Here is a 23,018-nt window from a genome sequence, read left to right on the forward strand (position 1 = left end):
CTGCTTTGTTGAAACGTGTCTAATTCAAAGCTCCCAGAAACCTTGACTTTTTATAGTTAGAACTGGGCTGCTGGTTGGGAAGGTGCTTTTGTACTCACTTCTTCTTTCATTTTGCTATGGACTTGTTGCCAAGTTCCGTGATTATAGACTTCCTCTGTTGAGGTCCTACACCCTTGTTTTGTAAGATTCACACACCCTTCTCCTGTAAGTCACTGAATTTGTATGCAGGTGGACCTTGAGGCCTGGTCTTCTGAGTTGTGCCATTGTACCTTCTGTGGGTTTGAAAAAGTGTCATGCCTCAAAATAGATGAGGAGGTGGTTTTCCATGCACAGTTACAAGGTAGGTGACTGCACAATTGAAGTATCAGGAGCTTCTTGCTACATTTGGACCTGCATATGCTTAGTTAGGTAAAGAGCTAAGAGAAGTAGCATAGGCTATAGGTGGTCAGAGGGGCATGGAAAGCCTTTACATCTTGCCGCATCTTGCTAGGGAACACACATCCCAAGGACTGCAAGGCTTGTGGTTGAAATTACTCTTCTAAAAATGATCTTTCGGCTGTATTCCACGCACCCCCCCACCCCTGCCCACTTAAATTAATGGAGAGTGTGGAGATAGGAAAGGAAATTGGTATTTCTACACAAGAGGCCAGAGGATAGGAGAGTTTGTGAAAGTGAAGAGACCCAGGGCTCCTTCCGCAGAGGAGTGATAAATCCATTTGGATGGGTTTTATTTATGCTTTAATTAAGAGAGAAGCTATATGGTAGGACAGGGAGAGGAGTTTGAGTACTCTATTTGGAGAATAATTCAGAGGCCAGGAAGCATGCTCTTGTTCTGGAATAATTTTGTGGGTGGTTGCTGAGAGGCCCCTCAGCCTTTCTCCATGGGTGCTTATTTCTTGTTTTTTAAGTCTAAAGTGTGTGGTGTAGTTACTCAAATGCAAGATTTAACCTGGAGCATAGCCTTGCTTCGGAATGGGAGGAGGCAGACGTGGTGAGCCCCCAAGTCCCATTTGAAGTAGGATTTCATTGTTGAGGTCATTCTGTAATGGGAATCCTAAAAGGACAGCTAAGAATTCAGTTGTGCCGGTAAGTTGCACGGTTAGCCAGAAGCATGGCTCCGCAAACTCTGAGAAGCCGCCAACCCAGTTTTTGTTTGCCAGAAGCAAGCATGTTTTATCATGTGGCAGTTCTAGGCACAAGGTTCCCCAAACCAGACCTTTAGCTCTGATTACTCTTGTGAGTTTGAGACCATCTTTCGAATTAGTGCTTTCATTTTCTTCGGATAGACACCCGGAAGTGGAATTGCTGGATCATATGGTAGTTCTAGGTTTAATTTTTTTTTCCTATGTTTAATTTTTTGAGGAACATCCATACTGTTTTCTAGAGTGGCTGCACCAATTTACACACCCCCCATGAATGCACGCAGGTTCCTTTCCTCCACATCCCCAGCCCTTGTTCTCTCTCTCCTCTCCCTCTCTCCCTCCCAGCCCGTATGTGTGTGTGCGCCTGCACTCACGCGATAGTATCTGATTGTGGTTTCCATTTGCATTTCCCTGGTGATGGGTGATGTTGAACACCATTTCATGTACATGGTGGCCATTTGTACGTCTTCTTTAGAAAAATGTCCATTCATTTCCTCTGCCCATTTTTTCAGTTTGTTTGTTTTGCAACTGAGTTGCATGACTTCTTTGTGTGTTTTGGAGGTTGACCCTTACCAGATAGATGATTTGCAATATTTTCTCCCATTCTGTTGGTTGCCTTTTCATCTTGTTGATGGTTTCCCTTGCTGTGCAGAAGCTTTTTAGTTTGATGTAGTCCCACTTGTTTATTTTTGCCTTTGTTGCCTACGCTTTTGGTGCCAAATCCAAAAAATCATCACTAAGAGCAACGTCAAGGAACTTACACTCTATTTTCTTCCAGGAATGTTATAGTTTCAGGTTTTATAGTTAAATCTTTAATCCATTTTGAGTTTATTTTGGAATATGGTATAAGATAATGGTCCTCTTTCTTCCCTCCCTCCTTCCTTCCTTCCTTTTTCTTTCTTTCTCTTTCTTCCTTCCTTCCTTCCTTCCTTTTTTTCTTTCTCTCTTTCTCTCTTTTCTTTTGTCTTTTCTTTCTTTGCATGTGGCTCTCCAGTTTTCCCAACACCATTTATTGAAAAGACTATCCTTTCCCTATTGTATATTCTTGGCTCCTTTATTAAAAATTAATTGACTATATATGCTTGTGTTTATTTCTGGGCTCTCTATTGATCTATAGGTCTGTTTTTAGTGCCAATAAGTTTTTAGTGCCAATACCATACTTTGATTAATATACCTTTGAAACATAGTTTGAAATGGGGAATTGTGATCCTTCTAGCTTTGTCTTTTTTCTCAAGATTGCTATTCAGGGTGTATAGCACAACTAGTTATAATACAGAGTTACAAGGTAGACTTTGATATTTAATTCTCCAAATTGGTTGTAAGCACCTTCAGGGCAATTGATAAATTCATGGATGTATTTAGTTGAGTACCTTTTTGTTCAGGATTTTTTTAGTTGGGCTGGTGTTCCCCTTGCAAGAATTAGAAGACTGACCCTTGTCTGTGCAAATGCAGGAGCCAGTCTTGAGTCAATGTATATACAACTTAAGTCATAGGCTATTAAACATGGACATCAGGCTATGATAACTAAGCTAATTTTGGGCGCCTGGGTGGCTCAGTTGGTTAAGCGTCTGACTCTTGATTTTGGCTCAGGTCATGATCTCAGGGGCCTGAGATTGAGCCCCTGTCGGGCTCTGTGCTCAGCGGGGAGTCTGTTTGGGATTCTCTCCTCCCTCTGCCCCTCTCCCTGCTCTCTCACAAACACACACACACACACTCTCTCTCTCAAATAAATAAATAAATAAAATCTTAAAAAAAAAAACTAAGCTAATTTTATTTCTGGATGATTTTTCTACCTCTAGTTTCTCACACTTGTAGCTGCAAAAAAGTAAAGATTTATCGATATTTTTGTTACCTTTCTTTGCTAATTTCCCCGTTGCAGCTTTGCTTAGATGGAAACAATCATTCCTTTCTGTAATCATTGTGAAAACTTTTCTCCTTATGATGGAATATAAATGGATACAAATTTTAAATTTCTTTGATTCAGCAGTAAAATGAAGTTCTTACATTACCGTAGATATTGTCAGAGGTTTCCTTAGGGAAACCCTAATGCCAAGGACTGTACACACGGGTTGAGTGTTCGAGACTAGGGCCTTCAGCAAAATGTGGTATGGCCCCTGGGGAGAAGTTGCTATTTTGAGAACAAAAAGCAGGGCAGAACCAATCAGTGGCTAAGAGTTTGGACTAAGTTGTGGTTTTGTCACATCCTAGTCAGTGACCTTGGGCAAATCCCTTACGCCCTCTGAACCACAACTGCCTCTTTTATGAAATTACGGTGTTGTGAGGGTGATATGAGCTGATGTATGTAGAATTGAAAGCACAGTGCCTATTACCTTGCAAATACTCAAAAACTGTCAACTATTGTCATTATAACATTGATGAGGGTGAGGACGATGATGATTATGATGATCTTAGGAGAGTCTGGTGAAATTGATTTTATGCTTTTGTTTTTGAATTACCCGTAAGAGTGATTTATTCATTACAACTAATAGGTGATCTTACAGATGGATTTGATCTCAATAGAAGTAATGATCCCCTAAGCATAGGTTAGTTTATGAAATTACTGGGAAGAAGAAGTTCTTTATTAATTATTGTCAATATGATCGCTAACTCTGCAAAATAATACATTAATGCACTTTTTCATTAGTATTAGTGGCTCATTGAGAAAACCCATGAAAATAACTCCCTTAGTGAGTTTTGGTTTCAGAAATCAAACTGAAGCACTATAATCAGATGAGCGGGGATTGCAGGGGCCTGCACAATCGGAACAACTAGCTCCAACAGAAGTGGCTGAGTGAACGCGTCTGCTGAGACATTTTCCTTGACGGTGTTACATAACATCCCTCAGCTGGCTTTGTTGACGTGTGGTATCCTTTGTGAGGTCACCAATGACATTATCAACAATTCAGAAGCAATGATACTGAGTTAGTCAGTCAGTCACAAAACTCACATCCAGGGTCCACCGGCTGCTGTCTATATGGGGCGGGCACATGCATTGTTTAGGTAAATAGAACTAGGTCTCTATTCTCTGTCCCTCATTGTCAGGGGAGCCCCGTTAGCCTGGAGATAGCATGGTATCTCTGCACTGCTAGGGTTTCCCTTGTGGTGTGATAGGCGCCCATGAGAACGTGTATAAAAGTGTTGGGAATGGTGATGGTGGGCTATGACAAATGAGTGCCGTCCAAGTTGGCTTAGTTCAGGCCAACCTTGGACATAAGGGCTTGCTTAGGGTTGACCGAGTGATGAATGGAGGCTGCTAGCCATCATATATACCAGTTGTTTTGCATAACTTGGGAAAGAGGATCCATTTGATGAAGAGACCTCCAGCAGCGGAGAAACATATACGTGTGAAATATTTTTTCTGGTGAGAATCTTAATAAAAAAGACGAGTGTTAAGTTTGTCAGAAGGAGTGAGGTCAGAGGAAAAATAAAATTTTCAGAAATACCAACTTTTATTTTAGTATATAATTTATAGTATTCCAGAATGAATTTTCTATAGAATCACAGTTAACCAACTGCACTGAAATTCTTTGATTTAGTATAGTTATGCTAATAGATTCTACTCATCCTATATGGACTCAAATATTTTAACTGTACCATAATTTACATTGAGATAACTCTATGCTCTTTATTATCCCAGGTTAAAACTGACTTCATATTAAATGTTTTCCTGAGTCATGAGATGCTTGTAGAGTATACGGTATGTTGTCCAGACAGGTCGGACCTCCCCCATTCAGGAAAATAGGGTAGTGGCTTCCCTGTAAGATGTGGGTGTACCAGCTGCTATGGTGAACGAAAGTCTTAGGCGGGTCGAATTGATATTCAACAAGATCAACTCTAAGTTAGAACTCTTTTTTTTTTTTTTTTTAAGGTGATCACACGGTGTTATCTTTTCTTGTTTAGCTAAATAAAAAGCTGGCAAGAGTTCTTTTGGTGGAATTTTCATTTTTATGCACTTTTTTGTATGTTGTTTTTGAAAAAGTTAAAGGATATTGAAGCATGCAAAAAATCTTAAAAATATAATGAGTCCAATAGTGGAAACGCACACGCACAGACTCACACATATAGACTTAATGTGTGTGTGTGTGTGTGTGTGTGTGTATATATATATATATATATTTCAAGGTAAGAAGGAAGTCAAGAGCTAACACAATACAAGACTTTATTTAGAAATATATAGCAAGGGGCACCTGGGTGTCTCAGTCAGTTAAAGCATCTGACCCTTGATTTCCCCTCAGGTCATGATTTCCGGTTCACTGGGCGTGGAATCTGCTGGGGAGTCTCTCTCTCCCTCTCAAATCTGCCCCTCCCTTCCTCCCCCTCCCCTTTTTAAAGATTTTATTTATTTATTTGATAGAGAGAGAGCGAGTGCATGCAAGCGAGCAGGAGAGGGAGGTAGGGGGGGTCAGTCAGGGAGGAGAGGCAGAAGGAGAAGGAGAAGCAGACTCCCCACTGAGCAGGGAACCCACATGGGGCTGGATCCCAGGACCCTGGGATCATGACCTGAGCCAAAGGCAGATGCTTAATGACTGAGCCACCCAGGTGCCCCTCCCCCTTCTCTCTAAAACAAACAAACAAAAAAGAGTGCTTATATGGAGAGTGTCCCCTTGAAATTGTGGTGCCATGCAACCCTGGCTAGAAAAAACCTTTTTTTTTAGGTTCCCTTAATGAAAGGAATTATAGCAGTCCCTAAGAATTATCTTCTGTCACTTTGTGGAAGGATCAAGGCATGGTTTCCTTTGACTTTTAGTCTGTCAAGTGTGACCCCTTAAGGACAGGAGTGCACAAGTTGGCTCCAGTGAGAGCTTCATTGGGAGGGGAAAGCCCAGGAAAGGAGTTGTGCCACCATCTGAATTAACCCCGTGCCAGAGAACCTGAAGTACACGTGAGGCTCGCTGCCCGCTGCTGACAGGCTTCCACCGGTCTCCTTGGGGAGCGGATTAGCGGTTGAACACAATTGCAAGTACAGCGTGTAGTTTTGTGAGTCACACAATGCCATTTCTTTTCCTGGCACTCTTGACTTTATACTGTGTAAATATCTTCAGTTGTCTCATAACCTGCTTTCCTTTCTTTAATTCCTGTTGGAAGGTGACTTTTATGTGGTCAGTTCCCTTGTCTCAGTTTTTTCGTGTGTTGCTTTTGGCCCATGATAACTTCCTTATTTTATGTTTTGTTTTCTAGCTTAACATCTTTTCAGAATCTTGCACGGTCCCTTTTTACTATGGGGATTGTTATCTGATAAAAATCCCAATTCACTTCTTTCTGTTCCCTTTTTGTTCTTCTTTGTAGGCTAAGAAATGGCATTTCAAAAGGCAGTAAAAGGGACTATTCTTGTTGGAGGTGGCGCCCTTGCAAGTGTCCTAGGCCTCTCTCAATTTGCTTATTACAGAAGGAAGCAAGTAAGTAATTATGCATGTATTGATTATACTTTGAAACTTATATCTGTTAAAGAACTGCACATGGGGCGTGTGTTTGTTAACGGTTTGTTTAGAAAGTACTGTTTCGACTTGATCTGACAGACACTGATTTGGAATACTACCTTAAATGATCCTTGACAACTGTGTGTATCATTTTTTTAAAGTAAACTTTATCACAGAGCGTTATATTATTTAGCTTCTATTTTGGCTCTTTGGTTTTAAAAGAGTGCCTCATTTCCAAAGCCCACAGTTTTGTTCATTTAGACTTTCCTTGTCCAATTCGTCCGAATGTCTGGATACCTTCTGTGTTCCTGCCAAAAGTTTGTCTTATTAGAAGGCAGGCAAGCAGGCATCTGAGACAGGAAATGGAAAAGGGCCTATACAAAAGGACCAGCGTTGAATCTTGGGTTTATTTCTTAAAGGTTTACTTACTTATGTAGCATTACTTTATACTGGGTCACATATTTAATGGGAGAAGGCCATGAAATGAGATTGCTATGAAGTTTCCAAATAATTTAAAGTGCTCAGTTTATTTTCATTTTATTTATTTTTTTCCCTTTGTACAACAACTACACCAAATGGTTGCCAGGAAATGATTTTGGGGACTGGTTTTGTTCTTTTTTCGGCTTGAAATGCTAGCAGCCGCCTCAGTAGTTAGGATTACTAGTCTCCTGTTCTCCCTTCCCCACGACTCTAGGGCATTTTACGATACCAGTTTGGTGGTGTGGCCTGACTCCAAGATGGAGATAAAGGAATTTGGGAAGCTGTTTGCAGCTGGACTACCTATTAACTACTCATTTTGTACATTTTTGTGAGAGCCTGTATGCCATGGCTTGTCTTGCACTTGGTTTTTGCTTTGTGCTCTGAGGCAGTAGAACCAGCCACATTGCTTGGAATCCCAGGTCCTGAGTGAGAATTACTACTTTATTTATTTATTTATTTATTTATTTATTTATTTATTTATTTATTTAAAGATTTTATTTATTTATTTGACAGAGAGAGAGAGACAGCAAGAGAGGGAACACAAGCAGGGGGAGTGGGAGAGGGAGAAGCAGGCTCCCCGCTGAGCAGGGAGCCCGACGTGGGGCTTGATCCCAGGACCCTGGGATCATGACCTGAGCCGACGGCAGACGCTTAAGGACTGAGCCACCCAGGTGCCCGGAGAAATACTACTTTAAAAACGCATATTGGGAACAATCAATTTGCTGGCTTATAGTAAAAGAAAGGGGGAGGGCTCATTTTTAGTGCTTCTTCCTAAAGACAGAGGGGATTGAATAGGTTGTGTTAGTCTTTTTCATTCTTACCTGTGAGCATGTTGCGCTTACGTTTTCCCCGAGGTGGATATCTTGCAGGTCTTCATTGACTGACTGGCTCTGAAGTGCAGCCTCACTCATGGGTCATGCTGGATGCACTATTCCTTTAAAAATATTTCCTTGGTTGCTTCAAAGTCAGTGTGAAAAGATGCTGCTTCTGCTGAGGCTATTTCAGAAGGGCAGTTCGGTTTGGGACATGGGCCTTCATGGATTAGGTTACTTCTGCCATCTTTCCCAGGGCAGGGCTGTCCGAAATGACACTGGCAAATGCCGGTGCCAAAGGTCACAATATCTAATATGATGAGTTGTTGCTAAATTTGTACATGGTTTATGTCTGTTAACCACAGCAAGCGTGTTCTACTTCAGAGTTTGTAAGTTACCTTTGTACTTAGGTTATACTGTTTCATTTATTTGTTTGATTTTTCTTTAATCTCACAGAATACACAGTTGATACTGTAATCAATCACGTTAGGGGTGAATTTTAGTTGGTAAAATCAAGGCAAAACAAGGATCTACTGATTTCTGGGTCATTTTGCCCAGACCTGCCACATCCTGACCACCCTAATAGCCAAATGAAATGGATACCAGCAGTTTCAAGTCATTTATAATTTTAATCTGACAAGTTCTTTTGAGAAAAATCACCATGGGCATATTCAATCAATGAGTTTGCATAAGACATTCATCCAAGCGTGTGCATTCTTTTGTGGTGATTCCTGTCCCTTAAAGCCACTGCCTTGAGCATATTTTGGGTAGAAGGTTGGGATGTAGCCATAGGGATTAGCAAAAAAGAGAAAAGGGAGGTGGGGAGGGAGAGGAGACAACTCATTTGAGCCATTGACATAATATGACCAGAGGCCTCAGCTGTTCTCTCTCAGAAAATATCTGCCAATCAGAGCCGTTCTGGGGGACTTCTCAATGGTCAAGAAAAATCTGCCCCTTGATACTGATTATTTGGCTATGTTTTGTAGAAGCTATGTCCTTAAATGTGACTAGGCATGCTCCATTTTTTTGCAGAGCAATGCTTAACATATTGACTTGTGTTTTTATTTTTTTTCCAGTTTTCTAAGATGATTCTAATTGATAAACTGTCCTCCTTTAAGAATAAGTTGGTGTCGAAAGTCCAAGATACTAACGTATTAGAAAGCCATCTGTCGAGTTCAAGTTCAGGCACATTTTGCTGGCATTCCTGCCCTTGCAGCTCTGTCTCCCCTGGCTCCTAGCTTGTGCTCATTTGATATTCTGAGCACAAAGCTTCCTTCCTAAAGTACAGGCAGGAATTGTATTCTAAATACGAACGGCTTGATTCTGAAAGTTGGTCATCTGTTGAAGCATGTCTGACAGAAAAGGTAGTGCTACGTGTAAGTGTTTAGGTGCCAGGTCAGCTCACACAAAACCTTTTAAATCAATTCTACGTTTTAAAACAGCTTGTATTTGCAAGGGGGATAATGAAGGAATGCTATTATATATCCATTTTTTGGATTAAACAGAAAATACTATGAAATCAAATAAGATACTGTTCACTTACCGTTTACCCAGTTGCTTGAATAAAAGCTATTGTAGGGGCGCCTGGGTGGCTCAGTCGTTAAGCGGCTGCCTTCGGCTCAGGTCATGATCCTGGGGTCCTGGGATCGAGCCCCACATCGGGCTCCCTGCTCGGTGGGAAGCCTGCTTCTCCCTCTCCCACTCCCCCTGCTTGTGTTCCCTCTCTCACTGTATCTCTCTCGGTCAAATAAATAAATAAAATCTTTAAAAAAAAAAAAAAAGCTATTGTAGGTGCGGAGATAGAGACAGTTCTGGAGACCCTAGCATTTCTGGAGACAGGTCGGGGGTTAGAGGTAATAGCATGATTGTTTGGTCTCATGTCATAGTGTGGCTTTCCCTCATACAAGTATATTATTAAAATTTATATTTTGTTTTTCAGTGATCAGTAGTGTCCATTGTTGACCTAAGGAAAGCATAGAGATTTTTTTTTCTTTTAAGATAAATTGATCAGAGTTAGAAGGGATGGCCTAAGGAGATATTATTATTATTATTATTATTATTATTATTATTATTTTCTTTTGGAGCTGGAGCAACCTAAATTTTCCTATTACAGTGAGGAAGCTGATGAAGAGATGAATATTGGCTGACTTTTTTTTGACTGTGTCCACTTGCAGGAAAGGAGGTTTGTGACCACAAATAGCATCCACTTTCCAGGCTCCCTTCAGTTATGCATGTAGGGTTTTTTTGAGTGGTCTTGGAGAGGCTTCCTATTCATTTCATGTTCCTCCTTTTATTTCCTCACCCACAAGTAGGTGATTTAAATATCCACAAAGTTTTCTTGATTTTCCTCTCCCCGGACCAGCTATATGCCAAGGGCCAGGAGGCTGAGTAGTAGCTAGAATCACAGTGGGTATATACCACGGTCTTAAATCCCACCAGGAACGTGGCAAACAAACACCTCTGGAGTGGTGTGCAGATTTTTGAGAGCAAGTTATTGGTCATTCACTATTTAGTATAGGTCAGTTTAATAATAATTTTAATCGGAAGGGACGTGGAGGATATCTGGTCTTCCTCTCCGGACAGGATGCTCTTCTAGTGATTCCCTCATATCTAGTGAAAGAGAAGTGTCACTTCATGGGAGAGTCTCCTTTTCTAATTTCAAGTTGATGAGAGAACAGAGTGGATGGAGAGGGGAGTTTAAATTAGGAGAGAGAGTCTTGGGTACTTTGAGAGCCAGTAAACCTTAGTGAGGAGCAGAATTGGAGAGTGTTAAAACCAGGGCTGCATGAGAGTTCCTCAGGTAGGTGGGAAGAATGTGGGTGGCTGGGGAAAATGGGGACAAAAACAGGGTGGGCATGCAAAGATTTGACTGAGGGTTGCCCCAGGCTTTTGTCTTTCATCATAGACCAAAGGCATTTTTTGAAACTTTTTGTTTTTTTAAACTCAACGTTTATCTCATACCTTCTAGGTCTAACTGGAAACACTGGTGTGATAGTGTGGGCTTCTTTTTAACCCCAGAGGTGTGGTTGATGTAACAAAGATCTATTTAGGTCTGAGGGTGGGCCCTCTCACGTAACACATGCTCGGTTTGTTCCTTCCATTACCCACTCTGAAGGTGTAGTGGGCTTTGTGAGCCAACTCTGAGGTGAGGCCTGAAAACCACTGAGAGCTTTCTCAAAGCCCGGATGTGAAAGTTTTTTTTTTTTTTTTTTTCTGTACCTTACGAAGGCAGGGAATGAGCTTCAGGGTATGGAAATCAAGGTCTCTTTTCAGTTTGAGGAGTGATTGTATTAGAATCAGGGAATTCAGAGATTCTTATTGATCAAATTTCGTTCCATTCATGAGTGATAGAACATAAAGGATGAGAGTATGATCTCTGCAAAGATTGCCTGCATCCAATGCTTAGCTCTACTAAAGAGCTAAGAGACCATGGACAATTTTCTAAGTTCTCTGGACCTCATTTTCCTCTATCTGTAAAACAGAGAGAACAGTGGTACTTCCTTCATAGGAATGCTGAGGAGCAATAAACCCTGGAAGAGGTTCTGGAACATAGTGAGCTTTCAAAAAGTCTGAGCTAGTATTAGATCCCCAGGTGATAAGAATATAAAGTGTCGGGGGCACCTGGGTGGCTCAGTTGTTAAGTGTCTGCCTTCGGCTCAGGTCATGGTCCCAGGGTCCTGGGATTGAGCCCCGCATCGGGCTCCCTGCTCGGGGGGAAGCCTGATTCTCCCTCTCCCACTCCCCCTGCCTGTGTTCCCTCTCTCTGTCAAATAAATACATAAAATCTTAAAAAAAAAAAAAAAAAGAATATAAAGTGTGGTTATAAGGAGCAGGAAAGTTGCTCTTGTCACTGGTGATCCTGGCATTCAGGGTTACCTTGTTAAGACTTTGAGATCAGCAGCACTGGTATGTCCTTCACCTGAGGTTGTAAGAGAATGGCCAGAAAAGAGGTATACAGACACCTCTGTTTTCTCTTCGCCTTGCTTCCTGATCTGATGATGAGCCAATAAGCAGGTGGACAATCCCAGTTATTAACTTAAAACCCTTTTTCTGTTGAAAGTAATAACTTACTTTAAGTTCCTGTTGTTTCTTCTCTTTTTCTACTTGGGTCTTTATGAGTTATGGCAGACTTGATTTATATGGCTGGTATGTTTCCAAAAAGTTATGTGAATATAGTATTTTTGGTAAATTAATTTTATATAGTACAGTGCTATTTGTTGGATTCTATGGTGAAACATTCTAAAAAACAAACATTATTTAAAAAGGCCTGATTTTTTTTTTTTAATTCTCTTGTATCATTTTAGCTTGAAGTGGAATGCAGTTAGGCTTATTATTTTCCAAAGTCAATGATGTAGTAATAGTAATTATTGACAGGATCTTCATGCTTTGCAAAATAGCCTCTCACTTTGTAAGAGACAGCAATTTACTACACTTGTGAGTGGTCTACAAAATACTAGAGTTCACTCTGTTTTCTGTATGAATTAAGGCAACATGAAAAAATGATAGTGGTGATGTGTTAGGTGAGTTGAATTACAGGTAAAACTGTATTACCTGTGTTACTAGTATCATCAAAACTCAGGAGGAAAAATACATATGCTAATGAGAGGCAAAGTGATGCATGAGTAATTAAAATCCATAGGAATTTTGAGAACATTGTTTTAACTTGTAATTTCAGTCTCTTCTCAATACATTATTTGTGAGAGATTCTAATAAAGCAGAGCTTTTTGATTGATAATACTAATGACTCAAAATACAAAAGATAAGATTGGAGAAAGAGTAAAAATAGAATGATCATCTCTAGTGAAAGTAAGATCTCCTTTGGGACTTATTTCAATGGACCCCCGAATGAATAGATATTTAGTTCCTGAATTTATCTGTTACACAAGTGTGGAGGGGTTTTGGTGAGCCTAGTAATATGCACAGGTTATGAAAGTTTTCAGAATTCCAGTTCCTTCGTAAGGTAGGGTTAATGTCGCTGATTCCTGGGCTTTTTCCCCCTGCCAAGCACTAAGTCAATACATACAAGCCACAGGACCTGACACAAAGCAGGTCTTTAGTATCTAGGACTTTCCCTTCCCCGATATAGGATGTGAACATTTGAAATAGACCTAGACTTGTTAGGCATAATAAGAATGCCATAGCACCAGATTTCTTTACATAGCAGAGCTTTTGGTTGGTTGGCATAATGTGGCTTATATTAACTGCCGGACAGAGAAACTGGTAGAGGATAGAGAAACATGAAGTTCAGATGAATATCTATTGAAATAAAAATCATAAGCAAATGCTGGTGAAGAATGTGGAGCAACAGGTACCCTCATTTATTGTTGGTGAGAACACAAAATGGTACAGCTACTCTGGAACACAGTGGGGCAGTTTCTCACAAAACTAAACATATTCTTACCATATGATCCAGCAATCACTCTCATTGGTGCTCCCCCAAAAGACTTGAGAACTCCGTTCACACAAAAATCTGCACAGGGATGTTTATAACAGCTTTATGCATAATTGCTAAAACTTGGAAGCAACCAAGATGTCTTTCAGTAGGTGAATGGATAAATAAACTGTGGTGCATCCAGACAATGGACTGTTATTCAGTGCTAAAAAGAAAGGAGCTACCATGCCATGAAGAGACATGGAAAGAAAAAAATGATAGTGGAAGAACTCCACTATGGGTTCTCCAAAACTACAGGAGACAGAAAAAGGATCAGTGGTTACCTGAAGTGTGTGGGGGGTGAATAGGCAGAACATAGAGGATTTTAGGGCAATGAAACTACTCTGTATGATATTATAATAATGTATCTGTGTTATTATGCATTTGTCCAACCCCATAAAATGTACAACAGCAAGAGTGAACTCTTAAGTAAACTATTGACATTATAATGTGTCAGTGTAGGTTCATTCTTGGTAAAAAATATGCCATTTTGGTGAATGATGTTGACAAAGGACCTGTATGTGTGAGGGCAGGAGGGATGTGGAAAACCCCTGGATCTTTCTCTCAATTTTGTTATAAACCTAAAACTGCTGGCGAAAAAAAAGCCTTTAAAATATACAGATACACAAATAGAACTTGCATAGCACTTAGGACATGATGCCAATTAAGTTTTAAATTCTAAAAATTCCATGCCCACATGACTTTTCAGTAGTATCTTTGATTGGATGTAACTGTTTAATTTTTGAATATGCTTAATATCTTTATGAATTTAACCTCAGTTGCAAATATTCTTCTGGTTCCTAAGCTAAAGAGTATCTGTGAGGTTGAAATCAATATAAGTCTTCCTGAGCACTGATGTAGCTGAAATTATTACACGACACGTCTGCTTTATGTTTACCAGATTGCTTTTAACTCGGTGAGTCAATTCCAGCCATCAGACTTGTTTGTTCTAAGTAAATAATCTTCCATCTCCAGAAGCGTTTTTCATAGGTTCATAAACAGCCTTTTTCTTTAAAAAAAATATTATGAAGTTCTGGAATAGCAACTGTTCTTAAACAGTCTTCGTTTTTGTTGATGCTGATGTTTAGGTGGGGTACTATCATGTTAGATACTGTATGAAGAATGCATATTCAGGAGGAGAGAAGCAACTAGTGGTTAAGTAACAGGCTCCTTGGTCCCACCTGCCTGCTTGAAGAGCTATTGATGTCAACATTATGTCAGATATAAAGGTAGAAATGTCTCTGCACTATGGTTTAGTGGGGCTTGTGTTTGGTGATCTGTCCTGTTGGAGCTTTATATGTATGGATTTAATTTTCTTTTTTTTTTTTAAGATTTTATTTATTTATTTGAGAGAGAGAGAATGAAAGAGAGAGCACATGAGAGGGGGGAGGGTCAGAGGGAGAAGCAGACTCCCTGCCGAGCAGGGAGCCCGATGCAGGACTCCATCCAGGGATCATGACCTGAGCCGAAGGCAGTCGCTTAACCAACTGAGCCACCCAGGCGCCCTGGACTTAATTTTCTGTAAATGATGGGTCCTTATCCACCTGGGGAAGATTCTGAACTGTGTATGGACTGTATGCAGGGTAGGGGAGTTGTGAATCTTGGGTTGTAATGCTAAACATATCCCATAGTTGTGTATTAATTTGAGCATGCTAATTGGTGTAATAAACAACCCCCAGAACTCACTGGGTTATCACCATGAAGGTTTATTTCTTGCTCACAATACAGTTCAGTGAGGATAGATGGGGGACCTGTTTCTTGAAATCATTCAGGGATCTGTGTCTCTTTATTCCAGTGGCTCTGCCATATTGTAGGGCTTTTTTACCCACCGGATCATTTCCAGCCAACTCTCAGGGAGGGTGGGAAATGCAACCCAGCATTGTTCTCTGGAGGAAGAGAAAAAGTTTTAAGCATCCAGCCATTACGTCTGCGTCCTGACTTTAGTTTCTAATCCATTTGACAAAGGAGCTGCATTTCTTTTGGGGAGAGTTTTATTGTTAGAGTTTATGCCAAAAACTGTACCGTTCACTTGCTTGTCTTATGTAGAACCCTGCGCATAGATTCCTGGAAGAACTGTTTTTCTCCTAGAAACACAACTAAATATGTTGGGGCTGTGTCTGATATCTAAAGCTTGATGAGGATTCTGAATACACTATATTTTCCATAAGGCCAGTTTGAACTATTCTTAACTACTCTATATGGTTAACTGTTTCTTCAGAGGCATGCTTCATCAAAGCACTAAAATTATGCCGACAGAGCTGGAAATGTTCTTTGAAGAGCATCCTATCATCTTCCTTATAATTTTGGTTTTTATTTAACACTTAGCTCCCAAAGTGGGGCCATGGCAATATCTTTGAGTTATAACTCACATCAGGCCTTCGAGGAGTTTGTGATGCTATTTTATTGCTGGCATACAAAATCAGCGAGGTTAACTGTACTGCTAGAGGTCACACAGTGAGTCAACGACTGAGCTATGATTAGCGTTGACAGCTGGTGAGCTTCTAGGCTGTTGCTAACTGAGCAACATTGACATTCATTCTGATTTGACTTTGCATTTCATTTTCAACTATTTATTCATTTTGAGGCCTCTTTAAGAAACTTTTTAGGGATATTGTGGAACTGAGCAAACTTTCTATAAATGCTTTGGGGAGAGTCTCTTTAGTTCCCTTCCCTTCTCCTCATTTTCCAGCTTAATAGTTAAATTATGTTTATGTTTGGAAGGCTTCCTGTAGGTAGAGTTTTGGCAAATTAAGAAGAAAATAGATGTGTTAAGTTAGGCAATGTTAATTTTACTTCCTTTATTTTGTAATTTGTGGTTTTTCAACAAAGAACTTCTGAGATCTAATTATATGCTTGTGAGTACAAATAGAAACGTTATAAAAAAAGTATATATTTGAAGAAATAATTCTCAGAGAAATGGAAAGTGTGCATCATAAATTTGACCCAGAACTATTTTGAACATCAAGTTAAAATGTAGCTGAGGGCCATCCAGATTGTCAAACTGGGAAATGATCATTTGGCTCATGGGGTCAGCATTTTATTTACCTGCAAGGGATGGGAAAAGAGTGAACCCCCTGTATCCACTTCCAGATGTATGTGTTGGGGAAGTTTTTAAGGAAGAGTGGTATTTCATGGAACTTGACTGCCCAGGGTGGCTGGCCACAGGCTGGCCACCGTCCCGAACACTTCTGAGTTCACTGATGGTCATCAACAGCTTCCCACACTGCTGGTGTCAGAGAGGCTGATGGATTGAGGGGCCCAGGTAACCTACATGTAGAGGCAAAGAGAGCCTGGCACAGCTGAGGTCATGGGATGTGGAGTCAAACCTGGGATCAAATTGTGATCCTCTCAGTTATTTGCATAAGGAATAACTGAACTCACTTTCCTCAGTGGTCAAGGAATGCCTCCATTCTGTGGTAACGATGAGACCGATAGGAGCTAGTTCATTAGAGTGTGGGGACCAGTAGCAGCCCAGCAGGCCCCAGTGCCGCCTCTTCCCTCTCTGGCCTCCCTGAGCTCAGGCTTCCTCTCCAGATCCTCTAGTTCTCAGTAGGCTATTGCAATTGAAGAGCAATATCAAGTTGAGACACCTCCAAATATATCGTTTCTGAAATATTTATTTGAAAACCAAGAAAACATATTCCCCAAACCTCAGATCATGTAGTCAATTATGATGTGAGCTTATCTGAAGTAGATTCAGACAGAACCAAAGGGTTTTCCCTCCTTTTGAGCTATAAAAAAGGTTTACAATTTAATAGTTTGGATATATCATGATTGCTATTAAGAGAGCTTCTCTGTGATTTCTCAAATGAATCACAGCCACATAAAGCCTGGATAGCACCTTCAAGGTGAACTGGGGCACTGATCTCAGTCACCCCAGAAGGAAGGGCTTGTTTTCTCTTCTCTGGTCCCCAGTGGAGATGACAGTCTATCCATTAGCAACTGTTCCTACAGAGTCATCATAAGTCCCTCACCGAGGATGTTCGCAGTAAGAAATGTTGCTTACTGTCATGTAAGTACAAGAAAAAACATCATTGTTTAGAATCACAAAGTGATTCAGGAGGTAAAGGCCATTAAAACATGTTAAGATTCACTGTAAAGAGATGCAGGTTGCCTCTTCTTTCTAGGAAAATACAAATATTGTTGGTCTTTTTTGTGACAACAAAACGCAAAGCAGTTTCCCTTAAATCTAACAGTTCCATTAGCAGTATGTGATTGAATCACATAATATGGGAGAGAGTGAGAGTGATAGTTGCAGTACAAAATGATTTGCATGAAACCCTACTTTATACTCCAATTATTACTGTACATGATTACAGGACAACCTGGTCGTTAATTGCCTGTGGTCTTTAAATATGCACTTCTTTCAGAAACAGACGCTAATTATTAGATCTTGTTTTCGGTCTCACCTGAAGTTGCAAATGTCTAGGATTCTTCTTTTTTTTTCTTAATTTGCAAGTCTAATGATGCACAGACATAGTAAAACTGATCTCATTCTGAACCCTGTTCTGTTCTCTGGGATATAAACTCTCAAAGATTATGAACTTGGCTTTCAGTTCCCTGTAGGTGTTCACAGGTACCAATCTCTTGACAAAAACTACGTGTTTACTATCAGAATTCTGGAGGAATTTTATCTTTTTAAAAAGTCGATGAACATTTGCTTACAAGTTTAAAAAAATGCCTACTTCCCCATAGACCATCATAATTTAATATCAGAAATAACAACATCAAAGTAATATTAAATATTCTCCTAATTCCACCAGGATAAGAATTTTTTGTTTGGGAGGTGTGGTTGGAATTCTTGAGCTCTCCTTTCTTGTGGCTTTAATGGCCGAATCATAGTATTGGGCTTGTCCTGTCTCTAGGCCAGAATCAGCAAACTTCTCTGTCTGCAGGGGCTACACTGGGTGAGATAAAAGCCTGAAACCAGTGAGCAGGAGCCCTGGACTAAAAAGACCACACAATCCCTGCTCGAGGGCAGCAGCGGCTGTGTACTTGCCACAGATTCATCTCAGAAATCATCGTTCTACAAAACATAGCAACTTTTAAGTATTGGAATATGTAACTCATGTTTTTAAGGAAGTAGTGTGCTGCACAAAGAAATACATTAGCATGACTTCTGGTTTCAGCACATGCTGTTCCCACTTCCTTCCTGTCTTGTTACCTATCTAATGCCTCTTAGTCTTTCTTGACTTGATGTAGCTATAATTTCCAGGAAATCTGGATGAGGTATGCCTCCTGTGGCTCTTGTGACCTCTTCTCTATCTTAAATCTTCCTGTTAAGCAATATTATGATTGACCGTTTATCTTTTTGACTTGTCCTCCAGTCTACAGACTTCCCGAGGACCTCTAATACATATTGATTGGATGCGTAAGTGATTGTGGGTCAGATGTCTTGTCAGGACACGTGAGTTTTGGTCTCTCAGATGATTTAGGGCATGTTGCCATTCCAGGGTTTCTTCTAGAATCTCTGGGTCAGTCTTTTAATGGGGCTTATCTCCCAGATTCCTGCGTAATCAAGCTGCCTGCAAAAGAGCTGGTCTGAGAAGATTTGGAGCACAAATAGCTCTGTTCTTAAAGCACGTTGTTACTTACCACCACTGTTTTATTCTGGCTGCTTTTCTGTTCTTTATTTGCCATCAGCCAACATATTCTAGGGAAGGTAGAGTGCAGATGTGTTTTTGAGACTCAAAGCCATATGAAGCCATATGAGTCTCTTGTCATAACTATAAGTAGGGCCTTAGGCTGTGTTTACTGCCTCTAAAATAAACTTGGTGCTTAGCTTCTCAGTTGCAACACTTCCCCAGCTTTTATGGGAAAAATATAAACAAAAATAAAATGTTGTTTTAAATGTAGTGTCAGAAATTAAATAAATTACCCTCAATAGTGCTGTATCTTTTAAAAAAATTTTTTTGGAAGAACTTTTCAGGAAAGCACCCTCCACAACAAAACCATACTAAAAAACCAAAAACTTTCTGCCTTTGGTAACTGGTGATATCTCATCCTATTCTAACTGATAAGTTTGTCTCCTCATTTTTTTCTCACATTATGTATCGTCCGTGTGGTGTAGCAACATAAAACTTAGTCTGTGGGCAGCCTGTGGAGGTGCAGTTCTCAGCTCTTCCGTATGCGAGCTGCATTAATCATGGGCCAATTAGCTTTCGTTTGTCTCAGTCACTTCTGTAAAATGGAGAACACAATAGTACTCAACTCATGGGGTTATTGTGAGGATTAAATGAGTAGAAAAAAGTAAAATGTTTATTACATAATTTGCTTTTTTTTAAAATTGAAGAAGAATTGACATATAGCATTGTATTAGTTTCAGGTGTACAACATAGTGATTCAGTATTTATATACATTACCAAATGGTCACCCCAGTAAGTCTAATTACCATCCATCACCATACCAAGTTGTTACAATATTATTGACTATATTCCCCTTGCTGTACATTGCATCTCTGTGTCTTATTTATTTCATAACTGGACGATCATACCTCTTAACCCCTTCATCCCTTTTTGCCCATCTCTCCCAAACCCCTACCCTCTGGCAACCATCAGTTCATTTTCTGTATCTTGGAGTCTTTTTCCATTTTGTTTGTTCATTTGTTTTGTTTTTTAATTCATATAGTATTTGTCTTTGACTTATTTCACTTAGCATGGTATCCTCAAGGTCCATCTATTTTGTCACAAATGGCAAGATTTCATCTTTTCCTATGGCTGACTAGATATATATATAGCTAATTATATATATATACACAATATATAGCTAATTATATATATATATATATAAAATGGAATATCTCACACACACACACCAACACGTACACACCCCACATCTTTGTTATCCATTCAACTAATGTTTTCATTTTCTTCAGATGAATACCCAGAAGTGGAAATGCTGGATCATATGATATCTCTATTTTTTTAATTATTTGAGGAACCTCCTTACTGTTTTCCAATTTATATTCCCACCAGCAGTGTATGAGGGCTCCCTTTTATCCACATCCTTGCCAACACTTGTTATTTCTTGTATTTTTTTAAAAAAACATTTATGTATGTATGTATGTATGTATGTATGTATTCATTTATTTATTTATTTTGGGGGGCGCAGCTCAAAGGGAGAGGGAGAGAGAGAATTTTAAGCAGGCTCCACACCCAGTGTGGAACCTGACTCAGGGCTCGATCTCACAACCCTGAGATCATGACCTGAGCCAAAATCAGGAGTCAGATATTTAACTGACGGAGCCACCCAGGTGCACCAACACCTTTGTTTCTTTTTTTAAAGAAAGCTCCATGCCAGCGATGGAGCCCAATGTGAGGCTTGAACTCACAACCCTGAGATCAAGACCTGACCTGAAATCAATAGTCAGATGCCTAACCGACTGAGCTACACAGGTGCCACCTATTTTTTGATGCTAGCCATTCTGACAAGTATCACATAATATCTCATTGTGGTTTTGATTTACATTCCCCAGACGGTTAGTAATGTTGAGCATCTTTTCATGTGCCTATTGGCTATCGACACATGTCTGCTTACTTGTTTTAAAGTGGAGTTTATTGAGGTATAATTTACATTATGCAGTACAATTCATCCTTTATAATATAGTGCTGTTAGTTTTGGCAAGCACATACTGTCATATAACCACCACCACAGTGAAGGTAGAGAACATTTCTATCCGCTTCAAAATTTCTCTCATGCTCTTTGTAGTCAGTGTTTCCCTCCCCCTGTCCTCAGACCCTGACAGTCACTGATCTGTTTTCTGATCCTATACTTATGCTTTTACAGAAGATCATGTAAATGGAATCATGTCATATAGAGACTTCTGAGTCTGTCTTCTTTCGTTTAGCCCAGGGATTGGCAAACTTTTCCATAAAGGCTCAGGTAGTCAATGTTTCAGGTTTGCAGGCCATAGCATCTCTGCTGCAACTTCTCCACTTTGCTGTTACAGTCATGGACTATCCACGAATGACTGGGTGTGGCTATGTTCCAATAAAATTTGGTTTATTTAAATAGACAGCAGCCAGATTTGGGTGGAAAACCATAATTCGCTGACCCCTAACTTAGCAGAATGCATTTGAGATCCATTAATGTTGTCAGGTCTATCAGTGATTTATTCTTTTTATTGCCAGTTATTGTTCCATTGCATAAATACAGCACAGTTTGTTTAGTCATTCACCAGTGATAAATAAAGCCACTGTAAACATTTGCTACAGGTTTTTGTGTGAACACAACTTTTGATTTCTCTTGAGTAATTACCTAGGAGAGGATTGCTAGGTTGAATGGTGTGTGTTTACTTTTATAAGAAACTCAAGTTTTCCAAAATGGCTGTTTCATTTTGCATTTCTGCCAGCAATATAAGAGAGTTCCAATTGTGTTGTATCTTCACCTGCACTTGATATTGTCCACTTTCTTTTTTTTTTTTTTTGGTTAAGTTCAGCCTACTCTAAAAGACTGTGAAGAATCTTAGAAACTAAGGTAAAGATGCTTACCTGTAACCTAACTTAAACTGGAAGCTCTTGAAGGCTTTTACACATGGAAATGACATTATTTGGGTTTTATAATGCTGACCCCACCTGCAGTATGCACACCGACTTGGAGGTAGGCATGGTGAATATGTAAAGACCTGTGACTTGAAAAGTGGCAATGAAGATGAAGTGACTGGGCCTGGGACTTTTTTAGAAGGCGGAACTGATAGTACTCAGTGATTGATCAGATATGGGACTTAGGACAGTGGCCTAAGCAACTAGATGCAAAATGGCGCCTTCCCTGATGAACATTGATAGGGAAAATTTTTCAGTTTTGAGATATATGTGAGACATCCAAATGGAGGTGCCAAGTAGGTAGTTTGATGTCTGGGTTCTGGGATAGGGGAGCAAAATTAGACGTCAGTGTGGTGTAAAGTTATATGACCATATGGAGGTAGAAGAAGTTCTCTAGAGTGTCTCTAGAGAGAGACCCAAGAGGAACCTAAGTGCTTAATGTTGAGGAGTAGAGGGACCTCCAGAGGAAACTAAGAGAGAGTGTTTAAGAGAGGCTGGAGAGAGAGAGCTCAGCTCAGACAATTGTCTCTCAGATGCCAAGGTGAGTGACCAGAAAGTTGTGTGCTGAGGTGACAGCTAGGATGACAGATAAAATGTGCTGACTGGATTTCGCAGCAAAGTGGACATGAGTCAGTTGTGGTGGTGGTGGTGGTGATGGTGTGTATATGAAAATGAAGATTAGAATGAATTGAGGAGTTGGTTGAGTGAGTAGGAGGTGAGGCAGTAGAAAAAGCAAGGGTATACAGGACTTTCCAGAATTTTTAGGGTGGTAAAAACATACGTAAGAGGCATTTTTTTTTTTTTTTTTTTTTATTCTTAAGGTGAGTTGAGATAGAGTACGCTGGGCGGGGAAGGAAGATACAAGGGATAAAGACGGAGAAACAGTGCATGCAGTCCGTGGAATGAGAAGCCCACAAGGCATGAGGGGTGCCCATCAGACCCAGCATACTTGCTGAGGAAGAAATTCAGTTGAGTTTAATATTCATAGTTATGACCTGTTAGCAGAGTAGAACAGGCGCCTTTTAGTGTTACCAAGTTCTAATGACTTATATCATGATATAGTCCTTAAATTTATTTCCTGAGTATTTCTATAAAACTTACCAAGCAGAAAATGTCAGCATTTTTTTTTTTTTTTAATGTGTGAAAATGCTCTGGCAGTTTAGTCACTTGTCAGTCTTATGTCCAAGTACTACCCA

At 40.0% G+C, this 23,018-nt stretch overlaps 1 protein-coding gene across 5 annotated transcripts in view; it reads left to right on the forward strand.

The window, feature by feature from the left end:
- GPD2 (glycerol-3-phosphate dehydrogenase 2) overlaps positions 1-23,018 on the forward strand; it is a 212,841-nt gene that overhangs the window by 105,167 nt on the left and 84,656 nt on the right. For 4 of the 5 annotated variants that reach the window (XM_027589924.2, XM_027589922.1, XM_035726672.1 and 1 more), the window contains exon 2: positions 6,429-6,538. In XM_027589924.2, coding sequence (XP_027445725.1) covers positions 6,437-6,538 — 102 coding nt within the window. In that variant the 5' untranslated portion in view covers positions 6,429-6,436. Of the gene's footprint in view, positions 1-4,087; positions 4,143-6,428; positions 6,539-23,018 lie in introns of those variants that run through there. The other variant, XM_027589921.1, reaches the window with a different exon arrangement.

Source organism: Zalophus californianus, chromosome 3, assembly GCF_009762305.2.
Source record: "Zalophus californianus isolate mZalCal1 chromosome 3, mZalCal1.pri.v2, whole genome shotgun sequence".
In the NCBI taxonomy this organism is placed as follows: domain Eukaryota; kingdom Metazoa; phylum Chordata; class Mammalia; order Carnivora; family Otariidae; genus Zalophus; species Zalophus californianus.